The sequence below is a fragment of the Mixophyes fleayi genome, chromosome 11, assembly GCF_038048845.1.
Source record: "Mixophyes fleayi isolate aMixFle1 chromosome 11, aMixFle1.hap1, whole genome shotgun sequence".
NCBI lineage: Eukaryota > Metazoa > Chordata > Amphibia > Anura > Limnodynastidae > Mixophyes > Mixophyes fleayi.
The window spans coordinates 29,906,536-29,930,426 of record NC_134412.1 but is presented as its reverse complement, the minus strand read 5'-3'; the positions used below and the strand labels follow the sequence as shown (position 1 = coordinate 29,930,426).

Sequence of the window (23,891 nt, the reverse complement as noted above, 5' to 3'; positions counted from 1 at the left end):
TGAAATAAAGTGAAATTACAACAATTGTGTTCAAATAAAAATAAACATTAAACTAAAGTGCATTTCAAGTGAATTTTTTAATACCAAAGTGCTTAGATCATTCTCATAAAGAAAAGAGGAAAACATCCAATTTACTGCATAAATGTGTGTTGTGTTATATTTTTAATATTATTGATCCATTCAAAATGCATAAAGACATCACAAAAAGTTAGTTGTTCTTAATCACTTAAAATTCCGAAATGGCTCCTTTTCCTAGACAATCCCCCATTGTGGAATAAAATTATTGTTATCATTATCACTATTATGTGAAAATTGTCCTATAAGTCATGTAAATTCAAGAGACTGTCATGTCAAAATATTCTGTATGTTCAATATATTTATTCTCTCTACTTTTTTAAGTATCCCACTGGGTAAAAGAACTCCAATACACTGGAAAAAAACAGGATCAACCCCCAAGGTAAGTACAACACTCTTTATTTAATCACAGCCTATAATGACTTTAATGTGGCATTTACATAATGTAAGGAAGGGATCTGGATTATTACAATTGGTTTAACTAGATGTTTTTTTATTTCAATAAATGTATGTAACTACAGCTAAATTATCCGGAGCCTTTGTGCATTGTTTTATACATAAAAAATAAAACGTTTCTTTCTTTCTTGAATAGAGCTGGATATAGCTTTAAATGTTGTCACTATTCTCAAAATATATGATTGATTTATTAGTTAAACTTCAAATACCTCAATTGTTGGTACAGAGATAATCTACTAGAAGTCTCTTAAGCAAAAGAATATTTCAACACAGTAACAAAATTAGTAGCTATTAGGGTTATCCAATCAGATGCCAGATACTTTGGGAAGAGTTTTTTTTAATTCAATTAAAAAGTAAAGTATTACATTTTGTTATTGTATTTCTCACCTAGTATTATTTCTGCAAACTTGCATCAGACGATTCTGCTGTATTAGCTAGAATGTTTGCATGTGATCCTTTTATTTGATTAGAAATTGCTTTCATTTTTTAAACAAAGTGCTCTTAACCATTGTTTTTTAAAAGTTGTTGCTCTTCTCCAACTTAGGGAGACGTTAAGTTCAAGGATCTCATCTAAATTATTGTCAGAAAGTAGAATACTTCAATGTTTCTATAAGATATATTCTTTCCATCTGCACAAAAATCTCCAATAAATCTGATCTTATTAGTTGTTCCCACTTTTGATTTAGGGTATAAGAGTAAATTTTTGTCCATCAGCTTAACTCCCTTTAATGTACTTTTGGTTGAGCATTTGCTCTAACCTCGCTCTATTAAGCTTTTCCTGAGCTCTGTTGATCTTTAGCCAAAATAAAGAGGATTTCAACAATTCCTTTTTAGCCTGATAAATTCCCTTGTTGATATGTTTTTAATTGTTGGAGGAAAATGAATGTTATCATTGTGTAAAACACTATTTGTGACAGTGTATTTCCTATATAGGTCTGTTTCTATTGCTCCATAGTCTCTTTTGTGGATGTTAGATCCAGATAATTAACCTTATTTCTATGCATCTCATAGGCCAGTTTAAGGATTATGTCTTTGGCATTTTAGATGTTGATAAACTCTTCAATGATGTTTTAATCTTCCTTTCAGAAAACCAGTATATCATCAATATACCACATCCATGTAACTAAGCAAACCATATATTTTTGAATCTCTTCATGGAACAACACCTTTCTCTCCCCCTAGCCTAGATAGAGATCAACATATGTGGGAGCACAAGTTGCTCCCATGGTTGTCCCTCATATCTGAAGATAGAATCAATCCTCAAAACAAAATAGTTCACATTCAGTTCTGATCTTAGAATCAGTTTCACTGTCTAAATTCCTACAGTATGTTTTACACTGGTGTACAGTGATTCTACATCCACACGTCAGATTCCAAAGTAATCCCATTTATCATTTTCAAAATGTCAGATGTGTCCTTCATGTATAAGGGTACTCTCATTACATGTTTACTGAAATGAGTGTCTATAAAGATATTGGCTTGCTTGCTGAGTCTTCCAATTCCCAAACGCATTGGTCTGCCAAAACGTAACTGTTAAGAATTCATGTTCTGTTTTCACTTTGTGTCTTCATGATATGCTCCGTTAATGATATTATAGTAGAGCTCTTTGAAATATGCAGATGGATTTGAGAAAAGCAATTTATTGCAAATCAATTTTTTTCTTTTAGTTGCTTGTAGATCTCTTTTTTATGCATGGTTATCAGCCAATTAACTATATTGCCTTGTGTATGAGAGGATTTAATAAGGAGATCGTCCTAGGTTACTAGCTTTTTTAGTGCTTTTATTTTCTCCCTGTTCAAATTATCATAAGTAAATTATCATTTGTAAGTCGTAAATTAATGGAAGATACTTACCAACTTCTGCCGAAAATGGGACAGTTGGGTGGTATGTTGTTTGGTTTGCATGGGCAGTATAAATTTAAGGATTCTACACTACACAAACGGGCGTACATCCAAGTCACCATCAGATCCAATGTATCTTGGAAAATAGTATGATGTAAAATGTGGAAAAGGTAGTATGAATTAAGGAAACTAACTGTAAAAAGACAAAAGTATATAATCCAGGTGTAAAATCAGAGTTTTACTACTCATATGACCTTATAATCTAAATGATAAAGGGATATGTGCAACAAATTATGGATCTAAATCTATGAAAGTACTTACAACAACCTATGAAACAATGTCTGTCAATATATAAAATGTATGTATATTATTTTTATATTAACTTGAGGAATTAAAATGTTTATAATAGCAGCTACTTACTAAAGAAGTGAAAAAGTGCAGTAACCCATATCATCCAATCAGACGTTTGCTTTTACAGTCCTATCTGCTTTGTTTTTTTTAAGTCAATCACCAATTGGTTCCTATGCAGTTTTGCACATTTGCCTTGATAGTATATAAGCACGAGTAGAATGATACTATGAAGTAACAGAGCTTATGTTACCCCTATTCTCATATGCATCTTTTTGGGAGTAGATGCAGCAAAGAATTGTGTTATTCATTTATGTTTTTCTACTACTGCTCACACCCATGTAGAGATCTAAGCTTAAAAGTGTCTCTAACTTGGTTGCATTACTGGGAAATGTTTTCATTTTCATTAAAGGATTGCTGAACTACACTATGGTTTGCTTACTCAACACATCCATATTACAGCACACAATTAGAGAGTAATTGTTTATTGTTCTTATAGGGCTTGGTTATAAAATACACAAAACTGTACTCGCTATACTTAAGTCTGGAATTACTTAAAATTGTGTAATGCTGCAAGTATATATTGATGCGTTTGTATGTATCGTTTGCAGTAAAGATTCTCAGATGCCATCGCTGTGGTTCCAAAGCACATAGACTTTATTTACAATGTATTAAAAGGCAGTTTGGCATACATACGCTTGCACCTGTTGGCCTGTTTGCACCCACACAAGTTTTTGGTTTCCAAAGCCGGAGGTGAACAATTTATACACAGTACAATTGTAAAAATCAGTGATATACCAAAGATACACAGTTACATTATTAAGGTCTTCATTCATAGGTCGCAGGGTCGTGACCTCCCAAGAACTCGACGTGGCATTGGTGGACTCCTCTGGTCATTGTTTCTTAAGATTGCCAGGTGTACTTTTTCAGATTCCCGCCTCTAGACCTGTATAAACTGTTTTTTTTAGGATCCCTGTGAACTGGCTATATAAAAAGTAATATTATTTATAACTAGAGAATATTATTTATAACTAGCATTCACAGAGCGCGAACCCTACATAAACAACACGAGAAACATTCTAACGCGACTAACTTGATGTAATTAATATGTTGTAAAGGTTATTTTGCATTTTCACAACAGTATTACATGATTAAACCTATTTGTATGTTGTTATTTGCTAAAACAATTATTTGATTGCATACTAAATGCATCGCAACCAATATTAGTGTACAGAAAATAATGATCACCACTTTTATCCAATTATTAAATATATATATATATATATATATATATATATATATATATATATATATTATATTATGAGGGGAGCAGGGTTAACTAGTGTTGATGTTATGTAATCTTCCTGTGAATCTGGAACTGGTAGGTGAAAGAAGTCAACTCCATGCCAACTGGAGTACACAGAAACAAACAGGAGCAAGCCATTTAAATAACTGTATATTGTGCATTTGAAAGCCACATAAAGACTGCAGAAACAATATGTTTACTCTACAATGGAAGAACACAAAGCACATTACAAAATATACTTGTTGTCATTCATATTGTAGAGGAGTTCATGCAGTTTATATAATATAATAATAACTACCCACAGTTACTTAATGCCTGTGTTTGAAGTTGCTTCTTACAACAAACAAGTAATATGCACAGCGTGAATTGGTCTTTCAGAGACGTGAGCCTCTATGAGAAGTTATGCCAAAGACAAATGAAAAGGGCACTGAAAATAACACTTGACAATTAAGGCTACAACCAGGCTGCCACATAGGAATATATATACATATTCCAATAGAATATACTAAACAGGCAATAGGTAGTAATCACAGATAACAGAAGAAGAGGAGAATGAATGATTCTATCCATCTATACAAACCATCCCATTTACCAAGCAGCGATTTTTCCAAACCGCATAGAAAATTGTCACTTTTTAGTTTAAAAGAAAACAGTGGTTCATACAGGTGTTTGTGCTATCTTGCCTGCCACATTGGGGAAAAAATAATTAATTTAATAATAAGTTATTTAAAAGAAAATGTTCCTTCAATTTACTAAAAGTCCAGTTCTACTAAACATCAGGCTGGTCCAAGTAATCAGACACATGCACCTAGAGAGTCTAGGCACATGCACCCAGAACGGTTTGGTCTGACGCTCATGCTGTATAACTCCGGGCCCCTCCTGGTACCCCTGATCTGCAGGTGGCAGAATAATTAAATATTTGTAGCCCCATTAGTAAAAAAAAAAATGACAGCCCCCATTATCTATAAAATAATGAGTAGTGCCCCCTAGAAATAAAATAATGAGTAGTGCTCCATGGAAACAGGGCCGGATTAACCATAGGGCTAACTGGGCTACAGCCTAGGGGCCTATGGCATCCAGGGGGCCCTTGAAAGTGCTCAGCAGCAGTATTGATCGGTCGGGGGCGGGGGCGCCCCAGGTGCGATCAGTGCTGCTGAGCACTTTCACTGCAGTCCTTCTCCAGCGCGCTGTAGTCTCCTTACTGAGGAGATCTCGTGAGTCTCACTCTCACGAGATCTCCTTAGTTAAGAGCGTACAGTGCGCCGGAGAGGGAGGTGGGGGGCCCTTACTGGGGAATGAGGCCCCCTTAGCCCAGGGGCCTCCATTCCCTTAATCCGGCCCTGCATGGAAATAAAATAATTAGTGGTGCTTACATAGAAATAATCATATAAGTAGTGGCCCTAGTATTCTAATATAATAATAATTATTTAGCGCCCCCTTATTGAATAATATATTAATATGGCTGCATTAATGAAAAAAAAATAATATTGCTCTAATAAATTTTAAACAAATACTGTCTTTCTACTAAGCACTTACGTAAAATCTTCTACTTTTCTTTGTCCAAAGCAGTGGTGGAAGTAGACATTTAGAAGTGGTGGTATAGAAAATGTAAGTGAATGAAATTTGATAGTTTTACAATGAAAACAGAAGCAGAAGTGGCAGTACACCAACTCACTTCCGCCACTGATCCAAAGATAAGATTGATAATTCATATGGGAATTTAAAAAACAAGATGCTTACACTGTTCAGTCAATCACGAATAAGAGAATGACACTGATTGTCTGCTCGAGTAATAAGTAGCGGCTCACCAGAGAACTCATGAGAGAGAGAACTCATGAGAGAGAGAACTCATTGTAACAAAACTGGTGGTATTACCTAAAGCCCAATAGCCGAGTAGATATCCAGAGAGTAGTCAGACGTTTGCCGGGTCGGTACACAAGCGGGTAGTCAGACATCAGCCGGGTCGGTACACAAGCAGGTAGTCACAGATGCAAGGTAGCGTAGCAGGTAGCAGGAGCTGAGCAAGCAGAATATGTCTGAACCAGGAAGTGCCATTTATAGGCCCAAATAGGAAACAGGATCCAAGATGGTTTCTCTTTGATTCCAAACTGGCCATCTTGGATAAGGGCAAATCTAAGGGCAAGTTTGCAAATACAGAGACCTCTAGTGGTCGGAGGTGCAAATGTCAAGGTAATTCCTTACACTCATTTTGTGTCCGGTGCTCCTAGTGAGCAGTGTTTCTGGGCTGATTTCCCGGTCAGTTGCCATCTTTATTGTCAGGATGGATTGCACCTGAATGAGGAGAGGACTGCTGTGCTAGGGGAGAGGATGGTTAGAAGGTTGGAGGAGATTTTAAACTAGCCTTCGGGAGGAAGGGCAAGCAAGCAATGGTTGGATTCAGCTGGTTCGCACCGGTTCGCTAGAACCGATACCTAATATCAAGGTCAGTTCAGCGAACCAGTGGCTCCAGACTGAGTCCACCCTCTTCATTGGTGGGGGGGAGCAGAGTCCTCTAAAAATAAAAAATAAATACTCACCTGTTCGCTGCATCGGCACTCCTCCTCCCTGCTCCGTGCGCACTGAATGTCGAGCGTGACGTCATCACACCCGACATTCAGTAAGGAGCGGCACAGAGAGGAGTAAGCAAGCAAGAAGACAGAAGACAAGAGGAGAAGAAAAGAGAAGAAAGAAGCCGATAGAAAAGGTAAGTGAAGGAACGGAAGCAAGGAGGAGCAAAAGCAGCATGGCACAGTGTGAAGGGGCAAAAGCAGCATGGCACAGTGTGAAGAGGGGCAAAAGCAGCATGGCACAGTGTGAAGAGGGGCAAAAGCAGCATGGCACAGTGTGAAGGAGGAGCAAAAGCAGCATGGCATAGTGTGAAGGGAGGTAAAAGCAGCATGGCACAGTGTGAAGGGGGGTAAAAGCAGCATGGCACAGTGTGAAGGGGGAAAAACCAGCATGGCACAGTGTGAAGGGGGTAAAAGCAGCATGGCACAGTGTGTAGGGGGGAAAAAGCAGCATGTCACAGTGTGAAGGGGGTAAAAGCAGCATGGCACAGTGTGAAGGGGTAAGAGCAGCATGGCACAGTGTGAAGGGGGGTAAAAGCAGCATGGCACAGTGTGAAGGGGGGAAAAAGCAGAATGGCACAGTGTGAAGCGGGGTAAAAGCAGCATGACACAGTGTGAAGCGGGGTAAAAGCAGCATGGCAAAGTATGAAGCGGGGTAAAAGTAGCATGACACAGTGTGAAGCGGGGTAAAAGCAGCATGACACAGTGTGAAGCGGGGTAAAAGCAGCATGGCAAAGTGTGAAGCGGGGTAAAAGCAGTATGGCAAAGTATGAAGCGGGGTAAAAGCAGCATGACACAGTGTGAAGCGGGGTAAAAGCAGCATTACACAGTGTGAAGTGGGGTAAAAGCAGCATGACACAGTGTGAAGCGGGGTAAAAGCAGCATGACAGTGTGAAGCGGGGTAAAAGCAGCATGGCAAAGTGTGAAGTGGGGTAAAAGCAGCATGACAGTGTGAAGCGGGGTAAAAGCAGCATGGCAAAGTGTGAAGGGGGGTAAAAGCAGCATGGCCCAGTGTGAAGGGGGGTAAAAGCAGCATGGCAGAGTGTGAAGGGGGTAAAAGCAGCATGGCAAAGTGTGAAGGGGGGTAAAAGCAGCTTGGCACAAAACTCTTTCTTATAACATAATCTAGTTTTGTGTAGATATTTTATTGTTCTTCTTTGAGTATTAAATGCATGAAATATTAAACTACCTTTCGGTATATCTCTTTGTATACTTAAAACGGTCATTAGGGCAGAGAACTGGTTGTTAATTTTTTAGGATCCCACCACTGCAAGCAAGTATTTTTGTGATAGGCATTGAGAGTAGTAAGGAGGAATTTAACAAGAGTCATGGTGGAAAGGGTGGAAAGGGAAGCATAGCTGATAAGGAGAGGTCCTTTTTAAAGCAAAAGAAATACCTAAGAGAGACAGTAGACTTAAGTGTATGCTTGCAAATGCAAGAAGCCTGACAGATAAAATGGGGGGGGATTAGAACTAGTAGCAATGAATAAGCAGTATGATATTATAGGCATTACGACAACCTGGTGGGATGATACACATGACTGGGCAGTCAACTTGGAAGGCTATTCTCTCTTCAGGAGGGATAGGGTAAATAAAAGGGGAGGAGGAGTATGTCTTTATATTAAGCCAGCGTTAAAACCAAGTATTCAGGAAGTTATTTACGAAAATATTGGTGATAATATGTAGCATTGTGGGTGGAAATATCCAGTGGAGGAAAAAGCTCAGAAGAGTTGCTGATAGGGATATGCTATAAACCGCCAGATATTAGTATGATTGAGGAAGCCTCACTTCTACAGAAAATTGAGAATGCTACACAAATAGGCCAAGTTTTAATTATGGGGGATTTTAATTACCCGGACATTGATTCGTGTACTGAGACCTGCGGTACAGCCATGGGAAATAGGTTTCTGAGCACACTAAAAGACCATTACCATGTCCAAATTAGTAGAGGAGCCAACTAGGAACTGGACTATACTGGACCTAGTAATAACAAATAATGTAGACGTAATATCAAATATTCAAGTAAGGGAACACTTGGGAAACAGTGATCATAATATGGTCAAATTTGAAATTAGTTTTCAGAAGCAACGGTATAAGGGATACACTAGGACTTTTAAACTTTAGAAAGGCAAATTTTAATATGCTAAACGAGTCTATAAATTGCATAGAATGGGATAAAAATTCTGAAGGAAAAAATATGGAAGAAAAGTGGGCTGCCTTTAAAATGTTGTTGGAAACATACACGTATAGGTTTATCCCTATGGGAAACAATGTAAAAGAATTAAGTCTAAACCAATGTGACTAAATAAAAAGGTAAGTGAAGAAATGCAAAGGAAGAATCGTGCATTTAAATTGTTGAAGTCTGAAGGATCTGAGGAGTCCTTCCGTAGATACAAGGAATGTAATAAAACATGCAAAAAGGAAATTAGATTGGCTAAATAAGAAAATGAAAAACAAGTTGCAAAAGAAAGTAAGACAAACCCTAAAAAGTTTTTTAAGTATATAAGTGGCAAAATGATTAAAAAAGATAATATAGGACCCCTAAAAAGTGAAAAAGGAAATAATAATAAGGAAAAAGCAGAGGTATTAAACACTTTCTCTTCTTCAGTATTTACTAGAGAGGAACAAATGATAGGCATAAGTCATAAAAACGGAAATGAAACCTTACCATTAATTAATACTTGTCTGACAAAGGAAGAAGTCCAAAGGCGACTGAAGAATATTAAGATAAATAAAGCTCCAGGTCCAGATGGCATACACCCAAGGGTTCTTATGGAGCTAAACTCAAAATTAGCTAGACTGCAATTCTTACATTTCATAGATTCAATCTCATCAGGCTCAGTACCAAGAGATTGGCAAATAGCAGATGTGGTGCCATTGTTTAAAAAGGGGACAAGATCACAACCAAGGAATAATAGACCTGTAAGCCTGACATCAATAGTGGGGAAACTAATGGAGAGTATATTAAGGGATAGTATTCAGGATTACTTGGTGCGCAATAAGATTATTACTGTGAATCAGCATGGATTTGTGAGGGATAGGTCATGTCAAACTAATCTTATTAGTTTCTTCGAGGAAGTTAGTGTTAGGTTTCAAGATTACCTTAGTCAGTATTTACGCCGGCCTTCCTAGGGCGCGGAGTCTAACGGCCCTCCCGGTCTTCTCCAAGAACTTCCGCAAGGCAGGGTGGGTTTTGCTGCCGGAGAACCGCAGGTCGCGGCCCCCAGGTTTAGCCTACTGACGTAAGGAAAGAGTTCTATGAGATGGACATGTAGAGGCACGGCCAGATCCACAGGGAAATTAATAACTGGAATCACTAACCGTATATTCAGAAGGTAGTAGTCTGGAGTAGAAACTGGTGGAATGCAGGAATCAATCCGCTGTACAACCCCAGGAGCAAAAGCGTAGTCCAAAATAGCCGGTTCGGTACACAGAGATCCGTCCGTTATGCAGTACCAGGGATAAGGCAGAAGAGTAGTCTGGAGTATAGCCGGTTCGGTACACAGAGATCTGTCCGTTATGCAGTACCAGCGATAAGGCAGAAGAGTAGTCTAGAGTATAGCTGGTTCGGTACACAGAGATCCGTCCGTTATGCAGTACCAGGGATGAAGCAGGAGAGTGGTCTTGGATATAGCCAGTTCGGTACACAGGAATCAGGAGTAACAAGGGAGAACACCAGGGAGACCAAAGCACAGGAAATGCAGCCAGATACAGGTAACACGTTGCTCTGACACAGACAGTGTGTCAGAGCAGGCCTGAAGTAGGATTTTGAATTCCCCGCCCAGATCAGCTGACCTGCCACCGGGACCTACCCGGAAGTGCGGCAGTACGGAGCGGAGAATCGGCGTTGACATCGGTAAGCACCGATACAGTTAGTGGGAACTTAAACCAGGGCAGCACAGTAGATGTGGTCTACTTAGATTTTGCAAAGGGCTTTGATATAGTGCAACACAAGAGGTTGGTTTGCAAAACAAGGGAACTGGGTATAGGAAACAAAATTTGTACTTGGATCGAAAACTGGTTAGAGAATAGGGAACAGACAGTTGTGATAAATGGAACATTTTCTAATTGGTCAAAAGTTTTAAGTGGAGTACCTCAAGGTTCCGTGTTGACTCCTTTTTAATATATTTATTAATGACCTTGGTGATGGTTTAGAGAGTAAATTTTCCATTTTTGCAGATGACACTAAAATCTGTAAGGTAATAAAATCAGAGCAAGATGTAGCTTCTCTACAGAAGGACCTAAATAAACTGGAGGATTGGGTGGCCAAATGGAATATGAGGTTCAACATAGACAAATGTAAGGTTATGCATTTAGGGATCAAAATCAAGCAAATTTCAAAATCTAAAAATGAAATGAGATTCATTTAGGGGAACCTATAATGGAAAAGGATTTGGGAGTGCTCGTAGACAGTAGACTTAGCAAAAAGTGCTCTATGTCAAGCAGCAGCTCCAAGGGCAAATTAAGTATTGGCATGCATAAAAAGGGGCATAGATGCAAGGGAAGACAGTGTAATTTTGCCACTGTATAAATCATTTTTAAAACCTCATCTTGAATATGCAGTACAGGTCTGGACACGACTCTATAAAAAAGATATTTTGGAACTAGAAAGGGTTCAGAGAAGGGCGACAAAATTGATAAAGGGTATGGAGTCATTAAGTTATGAGGAAAGGTTAGCCAGTTTAGCCATGTTTACTTTAGAAAAGAGATGTCAAAGGGGAGATATAATTACTATGTACAAATACGTTAATGGTCAATAAAGAGAACTTTCTTGGGAACTTTTTACCCCAAGGACTATACACAGGACACACGGTCACCCCCTAAGGTTAGAGGAGAGAAAGTTTCACAACCAGCAAAGGAAGGGGTTCTTTACAGTAAGGGCAGTCATGAAATGGAATTCACTGCCAGGGACAGTTGTGATGGCAGATTCAATAAATATGTTTAAGAAAGGGTTAGATAAATTTTTAGCGGAAAAGTGTATCCAGGGATACAACTGATAATTAAAATGAAGGATAGTAGTGGATATAGGGAAAAAATAAAACTGCAATATTGGGTCTGGAGGGATATTTCCCGATTGAAACAGATTGGAGGTTGCTTAATCTGGATCAATTTCAAATATAAGTGAGGGATAAGTGGTGTCTTTTTTCAACCTCATCAACTATGTTACTATGATACTATGTTCTTTTTTAAATTTCTTTGTAGATTATCCATCTTCATTTTGCATTAAATCAGACCAAGAAAATAAGAAAATTTTAAGTTTAATGGTGAGACTGCATTTTTTCCAAAATTAGGGGGGCATTGTTATTTTATTTTTTATTAAAGTGGCTATATTAATGCATTATTCAATACCAAGGTCTCAAGTATTTATTATATTCTAAAACTGGGTGCAATACTTTATTTTATTTATACAGGGGCACTACTTTTAATATTATTTCTAAAGGGGCACTACTCATTATTTTAGTTTCAAAGGACAATGTTCATTATTTTATAATTAATTATTTCATTAATAATGAGCTGAGTAATATTAATTTTCTTACTAACAGGGGCACCAGTATTTAACTACCTTGGTACCCACTGGCCAGGGGTACCAGGAGGGGTTCAGTGCTATTCAGCCTTGGGCCAGGACTTTCTAGGTGCAGGGGCCAAATATGTTTTCACCCAAACCACTCCTAAAGTACAGGGCCCAATGCTTAAAGGCTGGGTTGGAACATAATGGAATAGGAAAAACATATATTTAACATCCGGTTTAACTGTGCGTATTGGCCTAAATCATATGCGGTTTGCCTTGAAACACATACAGAGTAGGAGTTTTGAAACAGCTACACATCAGAAATAGTTTGAGTTTTCAGGCTCATAGCCACAAGCTGATAAAATCTTGTTTTGAGCTGAAGACCATACCCAATGTCTCCAGTGAGTTTGGGTAAGATTGTGACAAGAGAAAAGGTTGCTAGGCAGTGGAATGAACTGAAACATCCAGAGACTGAAGCCTGGAAACCTGAAGATTGGCCAGTTATGCCAAGAAGGTTCCAGCCTCATATAAGACTTGATAAAAATGTGATAAGATGTTTTAGATCTAGTGGCTTAGGCCATATTACTGCTAATGGTTCACTTACCTCTGAACTGACGCAATGTGATACCGCACAGACTATCTTTCTTTGTCCATCTGGCCTGCACTGCACTGCTGACCAACAAATAAGCAAACAAGCAAACAGGTAAAGGCTCTACTAGATTATGGTAGTATGGTGACAAGGGAAAACTGTTGGGGTAACCTGTATAAATGGGGATACTCAGAATTATGTTAACACTGAGGTGAGCATAGAAACACAGTGTGGTTCCATGGTATTCCCTGTGGGATTAGTTCCTTGTTTGGGGTTTGATGTAATATTGGGGAGAGATTTTTCCCACTTCTGGAAGCTGTGGGAAACCCAGTTGGTTGCACAAGTAAATAGCCTGAGCCCATTTGATAATGTTACAGATGCAGTGGCGGTGGGAGTGTTCCCCGAGTCTGAAGTGTTCCCTTTCTCAAATATGATTGGAGAGTCAGAAAATGATGAGGACAGCAGTGGAGCGGCAGGATAATATACCTCCTACTGGAGTATGAAATGTTGTTGAACCAGTTGACGGTCTTGAAGTGGGTAAAGATAGTTTTATCTCAGAATAATTTAAAAAAAAAACAGTCTGGTAAAGGCTAGAGAAAATGTAAAAGTGGTTGATAAGAAATCCTGTAGAGCCAGATAGTAGGTTGTCATACCTACACATGGCAATGAGTCAAGGGTTGTTGTATCAAATGTCCAAAATGAGAGTGGATAGTGTGGAACAGCTAATAGTTCCTAAAGCTTATAGAAAACCAATGTTAGACCTGGCTCATGGTCACATAACTGCAGGGCATCTAGTAGTAGGAAAACCTCAGAAAGAATTTTGCAGCGGTTTTTCTGGCATGGGGTCCATAAAGATGTATCTGACTGCTGTACATCCAGCCCTCAGTGTCAATTCCATGCTCTTAGACCACATTATAAAAGTCTACTTATCCCATTACCCATTATTGAGGTTCCATTTGAAAGGATAGCCATGGATTTGGTCAGACCCCTACTAAAGTCTGCCCGGGGTCATCAGTATATTCTGGTAATACTAGAATACGCCAACAGATACCCAGAAGCGATACCATTATGCAATATGTCAACAAAGACTATTGCTACGGAACTGGTACAGGTCTTTATCAGAGTAGGGATACCAAAGAAAATTCTCCCTGACCAGTGCACTTCGTTTATGTCCAAAATTATGAAAGAGCTGTGCTGCTTGTTTGAGGCTACTCAGCTGAGGACCTCTGTGTATCACCCTCAGACCGATGGCTTAGTAGAGAAATTTAGCAAAACTTTAAAGTATATGCTAAGGAAGCTAGTGGATAAAGATGGGGAATATTGGGACTATTTGTTACACTATTTGTTACTGGGCATTAGAGAGGTTCCACATTTCTCTACAGCAGTGCTCCGCAACCTTTTCTCACCCTCGGCACACCTAAGCCCTTCCCAGAATTCCGTGACACACCAAAAGCAGAAATATACAAAAAAAATCTATATTGTTTTTAACACAAAAGAACACTCCCATAAGAAAAAATAATAATCAATTAAATAGTCTCTGCAGCAACGCGACAGATAGCAGATGTGATCACTGGTCGAATGTTTTCTCAATGCGTGTTTTCTCAGTCCTCAGTTCTGATGCTTGTATAACTACACGCACCAGCATACCCATGGCAGCAAGGGCATGTTAGTTAGCACTTGGGGAACCACAAGTGCCAACATGCACTGACACCCAGGGCTGGCTGCAACCTGTAATTCCACAAAAGAAAATGTTAAATAAACCACAACACCCTCCTCTTAAACCACATAGTTTTAATAAAAACAATAAAACTCCAATAAAGACACTAAACACCCTCATTTATACCACATCATTTTATTACAAATAATAAATCCCCAAGATACACACCAGTGATGTTCTCTTCTTTCGTCAGCAGCTTTTAATCCTAAAATGTGTGAATATTAAGTCCCAATAAATTTGTATCCAAAGTCTGGCTTGTAAATGTCCAAAAATTAATTTGTATCCAAAAGTCCGGCTTGTAAATGTCCAAATTTAATTTGTAATTCCAGTAGTTCATGCTTTGAAAAATCTTCAGTTTTTCTGGCCAGGAGGGCCCCCTTGTTGATTGCAGTCTTTTTTTATCTTCAGCCAGAAGGGCCCCATATTTGTATCCAATCCGGAACATGCTCGACTAAAAACAAAAAACAAAGATGACAGACGCCGAAAACAGCTTCTACACTGTAGAAGCTCCGATACGCAATGAACTTAGCTCTTGCGCAAGGTCAATTTATAGTATTAGGGATTTTCTCACAACAGCGTGAAAGGGGGGGAAGAAGGGCACAGTGTGATTGAAAAAGGGGAGGGGAGATAGGCACAGTGTGATTGAAAAAGGGGGGGGGGGCAGAAAGCCACAGTGTGATGAAGAGGGACCAGGTGAAGGGGGAAAAGCAGCATGGAGGGCACAGTGTGATCATAAGGGGGCACAGCGTGATTGTGATGGAGGGGCACAGTGTGATCATAAGAGGCACTGCGTGGTGATGATGAAGGGGCACAGTAATGTGTGTGTAATGGCACAGGGGCCTTCTGGCAATGTAGTGTGTGTGAGGTAGGTGGTGGCTAAATAATGGGTGCTATTTTGTTTGTGGGGTAATTTAATAGTGGGGACTATTAATTTAAGATGGAGTGGTTTTGGTGCTATTAAATGTGGGGGTGAGTTTGGGAACTTTATTAAATGTGACTATGAAATATTTAATGGCAGTGATTGTTGCAGGAAATAGGTATATTTATGAAATGTAAATACTATTAATTTATTGCTGGGGCTGTTTGCAGGGAGGGAAATAGGTTAATTTATTAAATGGTAATACTATTATTTTAATGTCAGGGCTGGAGGAAGGCCTAATTATTACTCGTGGGTGCTATTGATGTAACGCCGGGGCTGATTTTTATTTTCCAGGATCCAGACTAGCCACAACTAAAGAAACCTGCAGCAACAGGTGTTGGAAGTAACAATAACATGTAGGAGAGACCAGGACAGTCTGTGAAATGTTGTCATTCTAGTGGGACGATCCCAATTTTTGTTGACAGTTCTGGCCAATGTAAGGTGCAGGCCAAGATTGTTAGCTCTTTATATTAGAGATGGGCGGGTCCGGTTCTCCGAGAACCGAACCCACCCGAACTTTGGGTATCCGAGTACCGAGCTGAGCAGCTCGGTACTCTCCCGCCCGTTCCGAATCCAAATCGAGGCCGAACGTCATTGTGACGTCGTCGGATCTCGGGGCTCGGTTCTCGCGATACTTCAACTTTATAAATACACGCCTCCACAGCAATCCATCGCCATTTGACAGAGGGAGAGAGCAGGGTGTAGTCATAGGCTAATTAGAGCAGGGACAGAGAATACAATATTGTTCTTGCAATTGCTCTAACCAAAATCGCTAGTGCAGAGAGGAGGATAGAGGTTTATTATTTTTTCTTTATATTTGGCACTCCCCAGCGCTTTTGGGGTGTCCCCCATAATTGTGCATAAATATTTCTGGCTGTCAAAAGTCATATCTGTCAGCAGTATCTACTAAATAATTTTTAGCACTCCTCAGTGCTTTTGGGGTGTCCTCCCTAATTGTGCATTAATATTTCTGGCTGTCAAAAGTCATATCTGTCAGCAGTATCTACTAAATAATTTTTAGCACTCCTCAGTGCTTTTGGGGTGTCCTCCCTAATTGTGCATTAATATTTCTGGCTGTCGAAAGTCATATCTGTCAGCAGTATCTACTAAATAATTTTTAGCACTCCTCAGTGCTTTTGGGGTGTCCTCCCTAATTGTGCATTAATATTTCTGGCTGTCAAAAGTCATATCTGTCAGCAGTATCTACTAAATAATTTTTAGCACTCCCCAGTGGTTTGCGCTCAGAATGGATTCAAAGCAGTCCACATATGATCTGAATGCGCAACCAGGTTCTGTCACCAGTCCTGATGTTAGTGTTTCCAGTACGTCATCTGGCCAAGGCGATGTCAAACAACAGAGTGTTTTCAAATTAGTGCAAAAAACAAAAACCAAAAAAAAATTTACTGTATTGAAGCGAAAAAGAAGTGTAACTGAGCAAAAGTTAAGTGACGAGAAAAAAAAAATTGCAAGCATGCCATTCTACACACGCAGTGGCAAAGAGAGAATGAGGCCTTCACCTTTGGCTATTAGTGGCAGATCCCAAAAAGTTACCCAGCCTACAATTGGTGCACAACTACTGTTACACGTCAAAGCCGAGCTGCAAGATAACAGTAAGGCATTAGAGGATAATGTTTGCTCTGAATCAGAAATGACACCAATCCCTATGGAGAGTCCATCCAACAGTGGGATGTCTAATCGTGATCATTCTGTTAGTCTACCCATAAAAAAGGGCCCTTTCAGCAGTTCTGCTGATGTGTGCCTGAACAGCCCGAGTGTAGCCGGTGATACACCAAGTGAGGATGACACTTTGTCTTTAGAAGAGGATGTGGGGGAGATTTGGGTATCCGACGATGAGGATGCGGTTGATTGTGTAAGTCTTGCAGCAGTGTGGCACCAGTGGGAGCAGTTCTGGCATGTGAGGTTCTGGCACCAATATGCACTTTCCAAACACAAGCAGAGATGACGCAGGTGGCAGACCACAACAGTTTGACATCTGGGCTGGTTTGAAGGATTTGTCAAAAAAATGTGTGACCTTGACCATAATTCCAACCAATCCTACTATTAACATGCAAAGGATGGTGGAGGGCCTATCAGGGATTAAACTGTATTTTTCATAATTTTCACTAATAATGTTTGTGTGTAATATACACCCAAAGACGAGTGCTCAATTGCTAAGAGTCATTGATGGAGAGGAAGACAAGCAGGCTTGTCTGTAGAATTTGCAGGCAAATTGTGCTGCGTTATATAGGTAACACCCAAAGAGAAGAGCTTCATTGCTCCATTGCTAATTGTAATTGCTGAAATAGAAATAATAGGGCTGACAGTCTTGGTCTAAATCTGCAGTTACATTTTATTGTACCATAGCTCACTGCGAAACAGGAGAGGTGGCAGGTTTAGTGATAATCTTCCTCAAACAATACTAATTCATCCCAATATCATAGAAGTCTGTGTTGTATGATGTAATTGCTGATAATGGCCTTCCAAAGGGAATGACTAGTTGATTTTAGGGCAGAGCTGTCACGATTTTTGGGCAATTCTTTTACAGCACAGCAAATATCAAAATGTTTAGCGGACTCATCTGCATCACCACTGGGTGTCTTGGGAAAGCAATTTCTTTTACAACAAGCAGTTGCCAGAGAAACTGAAGGAGAAGACGTCCAAACAAGATGTTGATAAGTCTGGGATCCTTGCAAAGAAAATTAAGTATTTAATCTACAATTAAAATATAGTTAGCACATTTACTTTGTTTTATTGCACACTATAATTTTATGTAGTACCTTTTCAAAATCTATTATTAAGGCAATCACTTGACTCAAGCTAACCGTGTCTGCACTTTCTTCACAGGTAACTACTTCGCTGGACTAAAGTATATTCCCCTCAAATGCTAGTCTTCTTGCAGCTGCTGCATTCTCCTACATGCTGTTGCAGAAACCAGAAATTGATCCTGAATGTTTATGGACACAAACAGCATCTCCTGCATGTCATTTTTCAAAAGTTCTGTAACACCAAGTTGATAGTGTGTGCAAAACAGGAAATGTGATGGAATTCAACCCCGCTGTAATGCTTGACCAATATTGGGGTCGTAATCAGAAATGACATATCCTCAGGAGACTCCAAGCAGGATTAGCCATCTTTCAATGACATCCCTTAGTTTTTGGAACAGTTTGTCAGTTGTATGCCTCTTAGTGAAGCTGCTGATACACAGAGTAGCCTACTTCTCAAAAATGTGATGTACCTGGGTACATGCTGCTGCTGTCCATGCTGGGGAAGGCGAATGACCAACCCAGTGGGCTTTCACAGTCATATAATCTTTTGTTTGCCCAGTTACGCTTGTACACATATCTGTGGTTAAGTATACAGTGGGTAGAATACCATTTTGTCACCCAATAATGAAATTTTTAGGAACTTTCCGGTACAGGAGAGAATTAGCTTTTCTAGTAAAATGGTATAGTGATGACATTTGCTAACAGGGACATAACACCTCAATTAAATGTCTTAAACCAACTGTATTAATAGTGGACATTGGACGCAGATCTAACACTAGCATAGTACCCAGGGCGTCTGTGATCCGCTTTGCGACTGGGTGACAGGTTTCATTCTTGCTTCCTCTTGCAGAGGATTGTTTAACTGCCAATTGTTGGGGGGGGGAAGATTGCAGGTGCTGGGATGTAGATGAGAGAAGGGAGGTAGATTATGCTGGAATGCTTGTTGTTATTTTTTTTAACCAAAGTTTCTGATTTTCCCAACAGTTTTCCAATAACTCGCTGAAAAATGACAAAACATGGATGAGGATCCCAGATGGTTAAGGTCCCTACCTCTACTGAGTGTGGCTTTAAAAATGCTACAAATGGATAGACAACTCTTGCCAGGATTCGTGTAAAAATAATTCCACACTTAAGAGGTGGATTTTTGGTTTTATGCCCAGGCATGACAATGGCCTTTTTGTTATCACTGGCAAGAACTGCAACAATTTTTCTTTTCAAGTGTATGAAAATCATATTGTGACATAGGAGGTGTTCAAAATTGAATAAAAAATGACTGGAAATTAGTGTTACTGAGGTTAATAATAATTTAGCTACAAAATAATACCTAAATTATGTTATTTTAGCACCAATAAATGTAATTTTTTTAACAAATTGCAAAACAAAACCAAACAAAACCAAAACCAAAACACGCAATGGCGGTTTTGCAAAACCAAAACCAAAACCAAAACACGACAGTAATCCAGATCCAAAACCGAATCCAAAACCAAAACACGGGGGTCAGTGACCATCTCTACTTTATATACACACTGCATTCTTTCTATACTACACTATGATGGTAGATGTCCTGAAAGTCAGGAGTGCACAACAAGGCAGGTTTTTTTTACTGTGGGATTGTGGTCTAGCGTTTTTTGCCTGCTAGCCACGCCCCCAATCGTATGAACACACAGAGATTGTATAAAATTACTCGCTATGTGAGATGGTATGTTCACTTTCTGTTCAACGCATGACATAAGTTTGACAATCAATAACGCCATACCTAACAATGCAAATAAAAAGTTACCATACACATCTTATAATATCATGCACACTGAATGTAAGCTGCCATATTAATGTAAATATACTTCATAATATGAGAGAGAGCCTCTTCTGATAAGAAAACCTCAGTGCAAGTGTCCCTCCTGTGACAACAGAATGCTCCTTAACCTATAACATAACTGTGGTGAATAGAACATAATCATAAGGGACTGCATTGTAAATACTGCATATCAAGTGAATCCATTTATATATTTTTTTTATGTAAGCTAGGGTGTAATGCAAATGAATTCAAAGCAAAGCCTGCTCTCATAGGGTTAATGACCTAACTCAAAGTGTAAAATGTTAAGCCAAAAATACTGGCCTGTGATTATTCTGTGGCTCTGCAGACCCAAGGATTACAAGATAACATTGTTACCTTTAGGCCCCCTGGGATGAGCTATGTTCTGGTACTGGAGTGTTTTTGGCACCAGACTTTAAGGAACCGAACACATGATGGCTTGCTATATTTTATATGCTATAGTCTAAATTCCTTAACACACATACACAGACTAGGGTCAATTTGTTAGCAGCCAATTAACCTACCAGTATGTTTTTGGAGTGTGGGATGAAACCAGAGCAACCAGAGGAAACCCACACAAACACGGGGAGAACATACAAACTCAAGACAGATAAGGCCATGGTTGTGAATCGAACTCATGACCCCATTGCTATAAGGCAGATGTGCTAACCACTTAGCCACCGTGCTGCCCAAGAAAGGATATGTTACATTTTAGCATTGGGGATTAAATATGTAAATTGTGATTGTAAAATTGTTGTTAAATCTCCCCTGGAGACCAACCTTTGTAGGAGGGAAAAGGTGAAAACTTGTCTTCAAAAGATGAGACCACTTACAATATATTGTCAGACTGTTGAGAAATCAGTCAACATTGATGAGCAATTAATTTTCCAAGCCAATTTCCCTTGGTTCAGATTAAACAACTCGAATGTACGATTATACTCTGAAACCTTTTTCCCTTCTATTTTGTATGTTTTGCTTATGTTATATCATTTTATCAATTGTTTTTATAGCCTTTAAGCATTGTACGTTTTGTATATTAAATATAAAATTTAATAAGTGCTGTCTGTATTGCTCTTAATAAATTCACTGCCTATTTAGAAGAGGTTGAATGTTTGGCTGTTACCCCTTGAAATACCCGTGTGGGAAGTGTTAACTCTTTTAGCTATCACAGAACAGAGTGTGCACAATTGGGTAAGTAATTCATAAGCGTTCTACCGACCTTATACGCAGATGGTGGCAACTGAGTGGGGTGGGAGTGTGTGCCTGTGTTGGGGAAGGGACCAGTTAAATCTGTAACCTAAGGGATAGGTGAGTGCAACAGTGAATTGCTGGAATCCTGTGTTAGGTCAAAAGCAGTGGAGAGGTCGAAGAGTAAAGATAATGAATGTTGGATTTGGCCACTAGAAGATTGTTAGTAACCTTGGCTAGGGCAGTTTCAGTGGAGTGGAGGGGATGAAGAGGGACAAGGAGGTTGTGTGAGGAAAGGACAATGGTATGGCCATTGAAGCAATCTGCTCAAGGAACTTGGATGCAAAATGGAGGTGAACTCGGGCACTAGTTGGAGAGAGAGTCACAAACAATGGATGGTTTTTGAGGATAGGAGAGACAATGCATTTAGTATTCCTTCCTTCCTGTACCCTATTTAAAATTTCTATCACAACCCTTCTGCCTTCACTGCTTCATGCTGTACATATTGAGCTTCTTTAGTCTTTCAAGGTAAGTTGTGTGATGTAGACTGTGGATCATTTAATAGCCCTTTTTTTTTTTTGCAAAATTTCTAAATTATGTAATTCTGGAGATATGGTTTCCAGGACAGAAGACAGTGGTTTAGGTGTGATTTTGGTGGTGACCTACATAGTGGTATCATTACTTTTCTCTTCCTACCATTAAACCCTCTTTGAAACCTACAGGGAGATTCAAGTTTGAGCTATTGTTCTGTAGTTGCCTCACATGTTGTTTTGCTGTGCAAATTGTAGGCAATTACAGCACTGATTGCATAATAGGTTTAATCCACTCATTTTTGCTTGCACCCCCAGGAGGTATAAGTAAAATTAGCAAATTAAGCATAATATGTTAGGTAGCAGCAGACCTTACTCTCAACTGAATCCCTCCCAACCCCCCTCCCCAGCATATGACTCGCCTTTCCCGTTGCTTTGTTACATTGATTATCAAACTTATTGTTATTATTATAACTATATTATATTTATTATAATCCTATGATTATTATAGAAGTATTAATATAAATTATATTAACTTGTTATTTTTTAATTTTACAGATGATCAAGTCATCTAATTGATCCTCAGAAAAAGGACTATATTGTCTTTATCCATACTATCAGATTGAGTTGATTTGACTATTTATTGTAACGTTAAACAGCGCTATTAATAAAATTAACTGGATAGGAAAGAAGACCAGCTAAATTCTCATATAACATATCTTGTAGGATAAAAGCATGTAAGCAAGAAAGGCAGCATGCGAGTGCATATTCCACTGAACCTACATAGATTTCTCCTCATATTTTGCCTTTTTATGATTATCTTCACCATTTTCTTCTCATGCTTTCAATACTATTCAAAAAGACAAATGGAACAGAAGTATGCTATGTGGAAAGCTGAAACCAAAATAGTTGCTAAGCCTTGTACCAAGATGTCCAAGAAAAAACACATTGGAATATGGACCATTAATTCTGTTGGCCGACTTGGAAACCAAATGGGTCTTTATGCCACGTTATATGCTCTTGCTAAGCTCAACATGCGTCAAGCTTGTATCCTGCCACAGATGCACCACTGGCTCACTCCTATCTTCAAAGTCACTCTCCCTGTCATTAGCACAGATGATGATAGGATTCTGCCATGGAAAGAATATGTGATTAATAATTGGATGTCTGAGCAGTATAAAAATATCCATAGTAAATATGTAAAATTTATTGGTCACTACAACTCATGGACATTTTACCATCATATAAGGAATGAATTAGTAAAAGAATTCACCTTCCACAGCTTCATCAAAGATAGGGTCACCAAAATATTAAGAAAACTAAGAGGAACGCGAAATAACCCAACTTACATTGGTGTTCATGTGAGAAGAGGAGACTACATCGATATCATGCCAAATATATGGAAAGGCGTCATTGCAGATAGGGCTTATTTGGAAAAAGCAATGGCTTACTTCCGAAACAAGTACCAAGAACCAGTATTTGTGATGATCAGTAATGGAATGAATTGGTGCAAAGACAATATTGACAACTCCAGGGGTGATGTCTACTTCGCAGGTGATGGAATTGAGACAAGTCCTTTGAATGATTTTGCGATTCTTGTTCACTGTAACCACACAATTATGACCATCGGTACTTTTGGCTACTGGGCAGCTTACCTTGCAGGAGGAGAAACTATTTATCTCACCAACTTCACTTTACCAGAGTCAAACCTTTTGAAGATCTTCAGATATGAAGATTCTTTCCTCCCAGAATGGATAGGTATAGCAGCAAATATGGCTCCTTTATTAAACAGCAGTAAAGAACGAACCAGGAATGACACATATGGGATATTCAATTTTCTATCTTAAACACTAAGAGCCCTAAAATCTATGGCTTTTCTGTTATATACACGTTACATATAAAATTAAATCCTTGTTTTTGCTTTTAAATAATAAAACGTTGTAGCAAATAAAGAACTGTGTAATGTTTTTTTGAAGATGAGTTGTATTAACTCCTGAGTCAAATTGTGACAACTTGAAATATTTCATAATTAACAAAAAGAGGGGAAATTGTTTGAATTACTTTATTTTAATTTGAGACATTTCTATACAGAGAATTTCAGTTTAAAACTGAACAGTTACTTAGAAAGGCCGATATACAAGTAAATAACAAGCCAGAGTTATCAAATGTTGCATTTTAGTCCATGTTGATCACCCAACATATGCTTGTACCTGGCAAGTAAATATGCTATGGCACAATTTATATGTTTGTGTAGTGGGTGGGAAACAAG

The 23,891-nt window shown here is 38.9% G+C and overlaps 1 protein-coding gene across 1 annotated transcript; it reads left to right on the top strand.

Annotated features, from left to right (window-relative positions):
* The first annotated feature begins 396 nt into the window (after nt 1-396).
* Nucleotides 397-23,511, top strand: LOC142106842 (galactoside alpha-(1,2)-fucosyltransferase 2-like). The gene is made up of 2 exons (XM_075189877.1): nt 397-457; nt 22,181-23,511. Exon 2 carries the CDS (start codon nt 22,378-22,380, stop codon nt 23,467-23,469), a length of 1,092 nt encoding a protein of 363 aa, XP_075045978.1. The 5' UTR covers nt 397-457; nt 22,181-22,377; the 3' UTR covers nt 23,470-23,511.
* Nucleotides 23,512-23,891: the final 380 nt, after the last annotated feature.